At 37.9% G+C, this 12,793-nt stretch overlaps 1 protein-coding gene across 1 annotated transcript in view; it reads right to left on the reverse strand.

Moving 5' to 3' along the window:
* Positions 1-4,816: 4,816 nt before the first annotated feature.
* LOC126204002 (calcium uniporter protein, mitochondrial) overlaps positions 4,817-12,793 on the reverse strand; it is an 88,655-nt gene continuing 80,678 nt past the window's right edge. Inside the window, exon 5 of the mRNA XM_049938433.1 lies at positions 4,817-11,281. Within this exon, the coding sequence (XP_049794390.1) occupies positions 10,973-11,281 (309 nt within the window). The 3' untranslated portion in view covers positions 4,817-10,972. The remainder of the gene's footprint in view (positions 11,282-12,793) is intronic.

Genomic DNA, 12,793 nt, shown 5'->3' on the forward strand with positions numbered 1-12,793 from the left:
TAAACTGCTGAAGCTTTTGTCAACAAAATGCCTTCCCTTTTACAAAGGAAAGCCCAGGGAAATTGCCCCCAATTTAATCCTCGTACCACTGAAAAGATGAATGAAATAAGCATTGGTGTCGGTGGTGTAGAAAATAACACTCCAGGGCTCGATGAAATTCCTGTCAGATTCTGTGGTGTTACCGCCAGACACCACACTTGCTAGGTGGTAGCTTTAAATCGGCCGCAGTCCATTAGTACATGTCGGACCCGCGTGTCGCCACTGTCAGTGATCGCAGACCGAGCGCCACCACACGGCAGGTCTCAAGAGACTTACTAGCACTCACCCCAGTTGTACAGCCGACGTTGCTAGGAAAGGTTTACTGAGAATTACGCTCTCATTAGCCGAGACGATAGTTAGCATAGCCTTCAGCTTAGTCAATTGCTACGACCTAGCAAGGCGCCATTAGCATTACATAGCTTGTTTCTAAAGAGTCTCACTTGTATCGTCAAGAGCGATGTACCACAAGGATGGATTAAAGTTAAGTATTCCAGGAGCTACGTACTTTTCTTTATAGCATTCATTACGTATCCTGTCTCAGACCTATCTACTAGCCTGCGTGAGTTAACGCGTGCCTTTCGGCTACTTTCGAGTGGCGTGGCTGTCTTGTTACGCCACAACAGATTCTATAGTGAATTTGTGGCTGAGTTTGTGCCTCTTCTAACAGTATTCTATTGTAGATCCCTCAAACAAAAAACTGTGCCCAGTTCTTGGAAAAAGGCGCAGGTCACACCTGTCTACAAGAAGAGTAGTAGAAGTGATCCACAAAACTACCATCCAATATCATTGACAATGATTTGTTGCAGAATCTTATAACATATTCTGAACTCAAATATAATGAGGTATCTTGAACAGAAAGACCTCCTCAATGCCAACCATCAATGATTTCAAAAACATCAATCATGTGAAACCCAACTCACACTTTTCTCACGACGTACTGAAAGCTTTGGTCAAGGCAATCGGGTAGATGCTGTATTTATTGATTTCCAAAAAACATTTGCCTCAGTACCAAATCTACGCTTATTGTCAAAAGTAGATCATATAGGGTATCAAGTAAGTTTTGTGACTGGAGTGAGGATTTTTTTAGGGAGGATGCAGCATATTATCTAGGATGGAGAATGATTGTCAGATGTAGAAGTAGCTTCAGATGTGCTCCAGGAAGTGTGGTGGGACCCTTCCTGTACATGTTTTATATTAATGACCTTGCAGACAACACTGATAGTAAAAGCATGCTTTTATTAGATGATACAGTTGTCTATAATGAAGTTCTATCTGAAACAAGCTTCATCTGTATTAAGCTGGAACTTGATGTTGTTGTTGTTGTTGTTGTTGTTGTTGTTGTGGTCTTCAGTCCTGAGACTGGTTTGATGCAGCTCTCCATGCTACTCTATCCTGTGCAAGCTTCTTCATCTCCCAGTACCTACTGCAACCTACATCCTTCTGAATCTGCTTAGTGTATTGATCTCTTGGTCTCCCTCTACGATTTTTACCCTCCACGCTGCCCTCCAATGCTAAATTTGTGATCCCTTGATGCCTCAAAACATGTCCTACCAACCGATCCCTTCTTCTAGTCAAGTTGTGCCACAAACTTCTCTTCTCCCCAATCCTATTCAATACCTCCTCATTAGTTACGTGATCTACCCACCTTATCCTCAGCATTCTTCTGTAGCACCACATTTCGAAAGCTTCTATTCTCTTCTTGTCCAAACTGGTTATCGTCCATGTTTCACTTCCATATAAATACTTTCAGAAACGACTTCCTGACACTTAAATCTATACTCGATGTTAACAAATTTCTCTTCTTCAGAAACGCTTTCCTTGCCATTGCCAGTCTACATTTTATATCCTCTCTACTTCAACCATCATCAGTTATTTCGCTCCCCAAATAACAAAACTCCTTTACTACTTTAAGTGTCTCATTTCCTAATTTAATTCCCTCAGCATCACCCGACTTAATTCGACTACATTCCATTATCCTCGTTTTGCTTTTGTTGGTGTTCATCTTATACCCTCCTTTCAAGACAGTGTCCATTCCGTTCATCTGCTCTTCCAAGTCCTTTGCTGTCTCTGACAGAATTACATTGTCATCAGTGAACCTCAAAGTTTTTATTTCTTCTCCATGGATTTTAAAACCTACTCCGAATTTTTCTTTTGTTTCCTTTACTGCTTGCTCAATATACAGATTGAATAGCATCAGGGAGAGGCTACAACCCTGTCTCACTCCCTTCCCAACCACTGCTTCCCTTTCATGTCCCTCGACTCTTATAACTGCCATCTGCTTTCTGTACAAATTGTAAATAGCCTTTCACTCCCTGTATTTTACCCCTGCCACCTTCAGAATGTGAAAGAGAGTATTCCAGTTAACATTATCAAAAGCTTTCTCTAAGTCTACAAATGCTAGAAACGTAGGTTTGCCTTTCCTTATTATTTCTTCTAAGATAAGTCTTAAGGTCAGTATTGCCTCACGTGTTCCAATATTTCTACGGAATCCAAACTGATCTTCCCCAAGGTTGGCTTCTACTAGTTTTTCCATTCGTCTGTAAAGAATTCGCGTTAGTATTTTGCAGCTGTGACTTATTAAACTGATAGTTCGGTAATTTTCACATCTGTCACAACACCTGCTTTCTTTGGGATTGGAATTATTATATTCTTCTTGAAGTCTGAGGGTATTTCGCATGTCTCATACATTTTGCTCACCAGATGGTAGAGTATTGTCAGGACTGGCTCTCCCAAGGCCATCAGTAGTTCTAACGGAATGTTGTCTACTCCCGGGGCCTTGTTTCGACTCAGGTCTTTCAGTGCTCTGTCAAACTCTTCACGCAGTATCTTATCTCCCATTTCATCTTCATCTAGATCCTCTTCCATTTCCATAATATTGTCCTCAAGTACATTGCCCTTGTATAAACCCTCTATATACTCCTTCCACCTTTCTGCCTTCCCTTCTTTGCTTAGAACTGGGTTGCCATCTGAGCTCTTGATATTCATACAAGTGGTTCTCTTTTCTCCAAATGTCTCTTTAATTTTCCTGAAGGCAGTATCTATCTTACCCCTAGTAAGATAAGCCTCTACATCCTTACATTTGTCCTCTAGCCATCCCTGCTTAGCCATTTTGCACTTCCTGTCAATCTCATTTTTGAGACGTTTGTATTTCTTTTTGCCTGCTTCACTTGCTGCATTTTTGTATTTTCTCCTTTCATCAGTTAAATTCAGTATCTCTTCTGTTACCCAAGGATTTCTACTAGCCCTCGTCTTTTTACCTATTTGATCCTCTGCTGCCTTCACTATTTCATCCCTCAAAGCTACCCATTCTTCTGCTACTGTATTTCTTTCCCCCATTCCTGTCAATTGTTCCCTAATGCTCTCCCTGAAACTCTCTACAACCTCTGGTTCTTTCAGTTTATCCATATTTCGAAATGGTGCAGAGATTGGCAGCTTGCTTTAAATTTTCAGAAATGTAAAATTATGCACTTCACAAAATAAAAAAACATTGTATCCTTTGACTGTAATATCAATGAGTCACTGTTGGAATTGGCCAACTCATACAAATACCTGGATGTAACACTTTTTAGGGATATGAAATGGAATGATCACATAGGTTCAATGGTGGCTAAAGCAGGTGGTATATTTTGGTTTATTGGTGGAATACTGGGGAAAGGAGATTGCTTACCAATCACTCGTGCAACTGGTTCTAGAATATTGCTCAAGTGTGTGAGACCCAGACCAGATAGGACTAACAGAGGGTATTGAACGTATACAGAGAAGAGAGGCCCAAATGCTCACAGGTTTGTGTAGTCTGTGTGAGTGTGTCACAGAGATACTGTAGGAACTGAACTAGAAGACTCTTGAAGATAGACATAAACTATCCCGAGAAAGTCTATTAACAAAGTTTCAAGAACCAGCTTTAAACGATGACTCTAGTAATATCTTACAACACCCTACATATCACCCACATAGGGATTGTGAGGGCAAGATTAGAATAATCACTGCATGCACAGAGGCATCCAGACAATCATTCTTCCCATCCTCCATATGTGAATAGAACAGGAAGAAACCCTAATAACTCATATAATGGGCATACCCTCTGCCATGCACGTCACTGTTGTTTGCAGAGTATAGTTGTAGATAGTGTTTGTTGCATAGAAGTGTTTAATAATAATGATAATATGTGGTATCCACTCTAAAATGCCTTGTACACAGCCCTTCAAACAGCGCTGCATAGTGACAACAGCCTCACAGCACACTGACTGTCTTACGAAGTTTGTTGTCAACAATATCACAGCTCGGAAACAAGAGTAACATTCACAAATACAATAATAGCAGGAGAAATGATATACATCATTCAGCCTTAGTGTAGCACAGTAAGAAATGTGGTATTTTGCTACAAAAACCTTTGACCATCTGTAATATAGAAATTTAATAGACAATAAAATTAACTTCAGACCCAAACTGAAATCATATCTGCTTGACAACACCATCTCCTCCATAGGATAATTTCTGAGTGTGTGTAATATGGTGTGTGGGGTTGGTTTTTTTTCTTTTTTTAAGAAAGGGGGAGAAACTGGACATAGTTAAGTACACATCACTGCTTACGTCAAAAATCATGTTGCCTTATTCCCCTCTGAGAATGTGTACTATAACTGTAAAACTGACTCATTGCACGTATTAGTGAGGAGTCATAATTATGATCCATGGAACATGCAAATAGCTAACAAACAAACAATGAATTGTGTGTTAAGAGGAGAATATATCAGTGGAAGGCTATGAGGAGGAATCACAGTTTATTTGTAACACAGCTCTTTATTTTATTTCATTACCATTTGATTTACAGAGTTATGAACAAACATTCTTCCAGTGTACCCATGTTCTTGTGTACTCTTGTCTCACTTTTATTCCTTTACTATTTATTGTTCATTTCAATTAATTTTTAAAATTATGTGCACAGATCAAAAGAAATGTTGACATAACCTGTACTTAAAATAATAACTGAAAGAATTGTCAGACCTCACATATGCTGTTCCTTTTTATAATGGAAAGAAATTCTGCTCAAACACATAACCTTTTAGTAAAATATTAATGTTGTGTCAACCTCAGAATCATGAAATTACTTTTACATAAATGTACAAAATTTCTAAAACTAATAGGTTTTTACAGTTATATAAGCTCATTGAACAATCACTAGTATATCCAACTGTAAATTTAGTAATGTATAAAAGGAACTTCCAGTCTCTCTATTTACAAAATATTTTGCAAATCTGTGGGATCAGGAAAAACATGCAAAAGATATATTGCACAAACATACTGTTTTGCTTCTGTAACACATTAATAAGATACCTGGAACAGCAATAAAGAAAGTTTATATTTGTCTTCAGCTAACCTGAGAAATGAACACAGTTACAGAATGTCAGAACTATATTTTACAAATACATAGTACACAATGAGTTACACTGAACTTGTGCGTCAAATTAATAAAATGAAAATAAAAAATACAAGTTGAGACTTTGTCGGTAAAAATATGAAATTTTCACCTGCACAGTTTTATACCCTGTCAGACCTGTGGAAACATCCGCAATGTCGTACAGAAAACTTGACTAAATATTGGGAGGAAGGTGTAATTTCCAAAGGAGAATAGTGATGTAAAAAGCTTTATTTTTTTTCCTTTTTTCTTTCTTTTTTTTGCAAAGTGTGCTTCCTAAAAGAGCTGTGTAAATATGTCTGTATTCTGACTGCACCAAGTTTTGTAATACAGCACCTGCACATCATTGTGAGAGGTGGGCTTATCTGTCTACTGACTGCACTGTGAGAGTCAATTAAACTTTTGGTTTAACAAATTAACTGTGGACAATTTCAATAATTAAATAAAAGAAAAAATACATCTTCAAAGTAATATCTAAACATTCCACAACATTGTTTACATTTGTTAAGAAATTTGCAAAATACTTTTAATGTTGCAACTTTTATGCTGTTTTGACAATAAGAGAGAGAGAAGGGGGGAGGGAAGTGTGGGGGAGGGGTGGGGAGATGGATCAGACAGAAAGAAAGACACTGCCTTCAGTGCGCATATTCATTCAACAATTGGTCATTATGATAATGTAGCAGTTAAATGTAGGGTCTGCCACTTTGAATTTTAATGTGCAATTTGTATCAAACATTATATTACTCATATTACAATGAAAGGAGAATTTCTGATAAGATAAGGACTACACAAGTGTGTTTTACTGTAAGCAAGCAGTTACTCATTATGAGAAAAATCTTATTCAGATGGAAGTGCAACAGGATAACACATTCAAGATATGGCAACTCAGCATCATAGCAGCTGGTCAACCAGTTATAATGGCAAACTGTTTGGTATTCTCTTTATTAAACTGAAACAATTTCTAAGTTACATGTTGTGTGGAATTATCTTTCAACAGCCTACATGTAGCACTGAGTGAAGCCAACATGTATGTGCACAGTCTTAGCCAGCAGATTTTATAATTATGCATCTTCTGTTCCATGTGGGTTTGGGGTGCCAATCTATTACAGTGGTATAGTATGTTATCTGGTGGAATATTTACTTCTGTGTAACAGATTTTATTTATATCTCATTAACATGAATGTGGAAGTTGAACTGGATTTTATGAACACACAATTCTTCAAAGGTTTATTTTTCAAGTGACATTGTCAAACAAAACTGAATGTATCTTCTGCCACTTTGTGACCATTACAGTACCATGCTGGTTTCCACGTGGATGTGTTGTCCTTAGCAGTTGATGGCAAAAACAAAGAGGATGTACCATAATTTAGTACATAATTAAGTTATGTGATAACAGGCATATAGGAGGTTATCTAACAGAAAAATCGAAGAATGTTTAAATGGAATTCAGTAGTGAAAGGTTCAGTGCATTGTGCCCCCTGACACTTTCTTTTCTTTGCAATTTCATCTTGTAGAAAAGGGTAACGATGCACTTTCTGTAAGACAAGATATATTATACATGACAAATGTAATTTAGTGTTTATGTAGGATAAAGCAACAGTATTGATGAAAGCCTCAACTATAAGCAATTAATAAGGCACAGACTACTCAAGTAGTCAACATTCATTGTGCCTGAGAGTTGACCTAAAGATAAGGTATCAGTTTGAGTCACCTTTCCTTTAATTTTCTTGGTATTGTAACAACAACACCTTTTATGAAAATGAGATGTATATGAACTGCTTTAATGTCATATATTGTTACTGTGAAATTAAAATGAGATCAGATGTAACAGTGAAACCTAAACCAACTGATCAAAATAAAAACCAGAAAGTGAATGACAAGAATTAATATTAACTCTTCAACAATTAAGAAGTTACATTATTCCAGTATGGCAGTTTCATTTTATTTCTTCCACAATTTAATCAGTCTGCATTAATTTTACACAATGTATGACACACACACATTCTAATGCTATAAGAAATAAGCATTAGATAAAATAGATATTAATGTATATGAAATGTTTTTTTAAAAAAAACTGAGATTATCACAAAGCTACCTACTGCTTTGCTCTTTTCCATGTACACTTAACAAACCTGAGTGTACAGGAATCCATTTTGTAATTCATAAGATATATTAACAATTTGTGCATTTGAAGAAGGGAAGGAAATAACCATTTTTTAAGAAAGTTGAGCTGAATGCATTTTACATAGTTTAGTGACTTTTCTTGTAGTTTTAAAATTGTTTTTACAAATATTTTCAGAATAGCTACAACATGCTAAATAGCAAATTTAGACATACCACGTTTTATGTTTTAGAAATCTTAATTTAAAATCTTGGCACTAGCTTTTGCATGCAGTTAGTTGGCTGGTTTTATTATTTTTAAATCAATTAGCAAAATACTCTATTGGCTAATATAGATAATGCTTCACTGAGAGATCACTTGCTCCTCTTTATTATTGAATGAGAATTTCAAAAGATTTTGTTTTAAGGAAACTCTTAGGTTGACTTTTTTTTAATATATGTTTATTAAATGTATAAATGCTTGTTATATAACTATAGAAACTTAGATTGCAAGTAAAAGCACTAAACTCAAAATTACAAATTAATAAGCAAATTAAAATTAATTTATATGTTAGTACAAATTACAAACTAGGAAAAGAAATAAAACTTCATTTCAATAGCTCTGTATTACAAAGAGTAGTATTAGGGGCCTGATTATGTACAATGCAGCCAGTTTCTCTGTGCCATCTAAATTGTAAATCCATTGAAAAAAGGTTTCGATACGAGGGTCTCTGCTTTCGTGAAATATCAAATTTGTTACAGCTACTGATTGTCTAATTTTCAGTGTTCAGAAGCAACAGTTCAACTCATTCAGTACTGCAAAAATCTGCACTTTCCTCCCTTTTCTACAATTCATATTAATAGCTGTGAATACATTGATACAAAAGTATCTTACACCTAAATGTACATTCCACATGCTCACAGATGACTCACATTTTGTACAAGTTTAAAAATATGTAAAAGGAAGATTTTTTTATGCTGATAGCTCTTCATACAAAGATACATAATCAGGACCTCAGATACCTATCAACCATGTTCCTACCCATAATTACATATCAAACTTACACAAAGGATGAAAGTAGGAAATTCATCAGGTGCAAAAAATTAAAAAACTAAATTCACATTCTTGTATGATTAAGCCTTGTGATGGAAAACAAAGCACACACAATTTGTGCAACCAGTTAAATATTAATTTTTACAAAGCACTTTATTAGCTACAGCAATAAGTAGCATTATGGCGGCTACATAAGGCATCTAAATGTACTGCAGCGAATTCAACTCTACTACTCTGCTGCAATGCTTGTGATATGTACTGCTCTGCTTGTTTACTACATAACAACGGTGTCACATTGGTTACCTTGTTAGGAATGTATAGCTGAGGAAATATGTTGTGCTGTAGGCAGATTTTGATTGAAGACAGTTGTAACAGTACAAAAGACATAATTTCATTCCCTTTCTTTATATTGTATAACTTATGATTAAATATCAGAAACCGGTCACGAATATTTTGCAGTTTTACAGTTTCAGTACGTATCTGTTTGTGAGGTGGACCAGCAACAGGCTGAGGAAATTGAATCAAAAAGGGGGAACACTGGCTGGCAGGAATCTTATGTATGTGATTTTCTCTAGCAATGTTGCAGTATATAGAAAAATAACTGTGTGAAATATTACTCTCTGCACTCAGTCCTGTAATGAACATCTTTCTTGATGCCGGGCCACATAAAACTTGATCGCTTGGTAGGCTTCTATTTTAGAACTTACATTCTGGAAATGCGATGAAGCATGCAAATCTAAATAAAAGTAGTTTCAATTAGAACAGGAATAGGTCACCCAATCCGGACATGAATGATATTAGGACCTCATACGCCAAGTTCCGATTATAACTTGCAATCTTGGACATCAGAATAAGAATTTGAATGTATATGTAAAGAGATGAATACTTCACAGTATCATTCTGCAGTAACAGGACATAATGACAAGTGCACAAGAGCAGCTGTCTGGTGCTATTGAACTACTTTAGCTACCTCAGTTTCACCTGCCAAACCATTATTACAATCAACACCTGCCTTCCATGTGAAATTATACAAAACATAATGCTTGAAATCAGTATATTTCACACAGCTTATTACTTCTGGTAACCAAGTGCAGCCATATACTAAAAATCAGAAAATATATTCTCTCTCAAAAGTTGGAGATAGCAGAGCTTAGCAACACAATATTTCATCACAGTCTTAGCACTCAGTATGTTACCAACTGAACAGCCACTATACAATCTCCAACCAATATTCAAGTAACTACATCTCCACAAATTACCTTATTTTAATTGTACATTTGGCTGCTTTGTAGGAAGCACCATGTTGACATAACCACAGTACAATAAAGCTAACAACAAGAGTAAAAAAGGTTGCACTGTAATCTGTATCTATAATCATCTTAGCCTGTCTGGTAACTGTAGATAATAGCTCTTTCAGTAATATTTTAGCTGAAAGAACGGAACTAGTTCTGGCAATTTAAAATGAAATAAAGAAACTTGTCTTCGGGCACGAAGTACCAGTCTATTCCTGACAGCGACGAGGAAACTGGTTTACCGTTTTACACACTAGAATCTACAGCTTCTCCACGAAAGTAATTCGCACGTGCATCTCGACTCTCTATAGACTTCACTCGAGGCACATCCATTCAATTAGACCAGTCTTCGAAACTCGACGATCTGCTTTTTAAATTGAAAGCACAATACAGTTACATAACAATTACAATACTTTAACCTGACATTCGCTCGATATCAGAACACATTAATTCGATGCCACACACCATTTCATACAGAGCTATTATGCAAAAGTTATATTCCGGCTTTTTAATGACACAGCAGAGCGCAGAAATGTTAAGTTTCCCTACAAAATATCCCAATTTTAATAACAGCTCTCTCAGTTTCTTCATGCAGAGAAACTGGAGAAATGTCAGACCGTTAGGCAGGTTTCTTTAAAGGGCATACAAAACTGACACTACTGTCAAAATTTGTTACCTCTACCGAGGTCACATTCTAGATACAAAACAAAGATTCTCAAGATTTAGGTAGAACCCAGAGAAGCAACGTTCGATATTAAGTAATCGTTTCCTAAGTACAATGCGGCAAACGTCCGTGTGGGTGGACAACAAAATTTCGAGCGCGAGGAAGGTTACTAGCAGTCCATGCTGCGACATACTCGCTAGGCCCTCGGCAGCTACAGTTAGTGTTTATTTTTCTTCACAGACACCTTCAGTTTGAGCACGTATTATTTCTCACAAACCACAGAATACTCAGAATTTTGGGTCGGTTAATATTTGAATAAGACCATCTCAGGAACCCCACTTTGTACACGCCAGTTCGAACTGCAAAGGTATCTGGTAGAAAAACATTAGAGAACAGACAGCAGAACGCGGTTACGTGGACCCCCTCGTGGCACTCCTGCCGCGCTGCAGGAGGCTACGTATGTGCGCCTGGGCACGCTCGAGGGGAGAGCGCGGCTCGGTGGCATCCGCGCCGGCGCCCGGCCGTGACCGTGCCGACGACAGGTGGTGGGGGGGCAGGTGCAGCTGCAGGGGATCACGCAGCCGTCGCAGGTCCGCTTCCAGCTGAGCGATGCTGTCCTTGAGCTGGTTGTAGCGCCCCAAATCCAATCCCACCTTTCGGGCACGCTTGTGCAGGATGATGAGGTGCTGGCGGTCCTTCACATCTGGAAGGAGGTACTCCTGAAAAATAAGCAGAGAGCAAAATAACCCATGTAGAAAAAAGAATGAGGTATGTCTACAGTGTACAAACAAATATAGCTTATTTTCTTGTTTAAAAAGTTACAAATACAGAACACATATTATTAATAGATTCACTGTAATATTGGTTCCACACAAAACTCGATTGTAGTATATACAACATTTCCATCCCTGCTGACACTTGCAGTATTGCAGGTAGGTGCAGTAAGAAAAATCAGGCATGGCAGAGCACACACTGTGAGAGGTCTACCAAATAATAATTCCATATTCTCAGATTTCCAAAAAGCAACTGACAGAGTGCCCCACTGCAAACTGTTAACAAAGGTAGGACTGTACAGGGTAACTTTCCAGATATGCGAGTGGCTCAAAGACTTCCTAACTCTAAAGTCCCAGTAAGTTGTCCTTGATGACGAGTGTTCATCAGAGATAAGGGTATTGTCAGCAGTGCTCCAGGGAAATGTAATAGGACTGCTGTAATTCTCTATATACATAAATAATATGACAGACAGGATGAGCAGCAATTTACGGGTGTTTGCTGATGATGCTGTGGTGTATGAGAGGGTGGCATTGTTAAGTGACTATAGGAGGATACAAGATGACTTAGACAAACTTTCTAGTTGGTGTGATGATAGGTCTTGTTATTGGAAGAATTTTAGGAAAGTTTGTGTTATCTGTAAAGGAGACTGCATGTAGAACACTACTACAGCCCATTCTTGAGGGCTGCTTGGGTGTTTGGGTCTCCACCAGCCATATTAAATGAAGACATTGAAGCAATTCAGAAGCAGGCTGCTAGATTTGTTACCGGTAGGTTCAATTAACACGCTAGTATTACAGAGATGCTTCGGCAACTCGAATGGCAATCCCTGGAGGAAAGGTAGCATCCTCTTTGAGGAATATCATTCAGAAAACTTAGAGGACCGACATTTGAAACTGACGGCAGAAAACTTCTGCTTTTATCTGTTCAGGGAAGCTACAGAAACTGATAAACATGACACTATCTTTAACAAGAAAGAAGAAAGTATCGAAGGATATGGGTCCTGCATTCCCATGCTGAAGCAAATGACCACTGCAAACAGCAAAAGGAGGACTACAGTGGTAATGAAACGGGGAAAAGCCCTCGGATGTTGGCACACCAGCTACATAAACACTGATCAGGCAGAACATTATGACCACTGATCTACTATCAGTATAAATCCATCTAGGCAATAGCAGTGTCACCTGGCAAGGAATGACTACTAGTCAGACACATCACAGTGCACGCAGTATCGGTGAAAATGCTGTCCATGTGTAGAATGGGGAAGGCATGCGATCTATTTGAGTTCGACCGAGGGCAGACTGCAATGGCTCGGGAGCTTGGCACAAGCATTTCATGAACTGCATGGCTCGAGGAGGAGGATGAGATTAGTGTTGAATGTACCATCGACAATGAGCTCATTAGAGATGGTTGGGTGTTCGAGGAGTGTTGTGGTGAGTGTCTTCAACATGTGGTGAAAC

The sequence above is a fragment of the Schistocerca nitens genome, chromosome 9, assembly GCF_023898315.1.
Source record: "Schistocerca nitens isolate TAMUIC-IGC-003100 chromosome 9, iqSchNite1.1, whole genome shotgun sequence".
NCBI classification, from domain to species: domain Eukaryota; kingdom Metazoa; phylum Arthropoda; class Insecta; order Orthoptera; family Acrididae; genus Schistocerca; species Schistocerca nitens.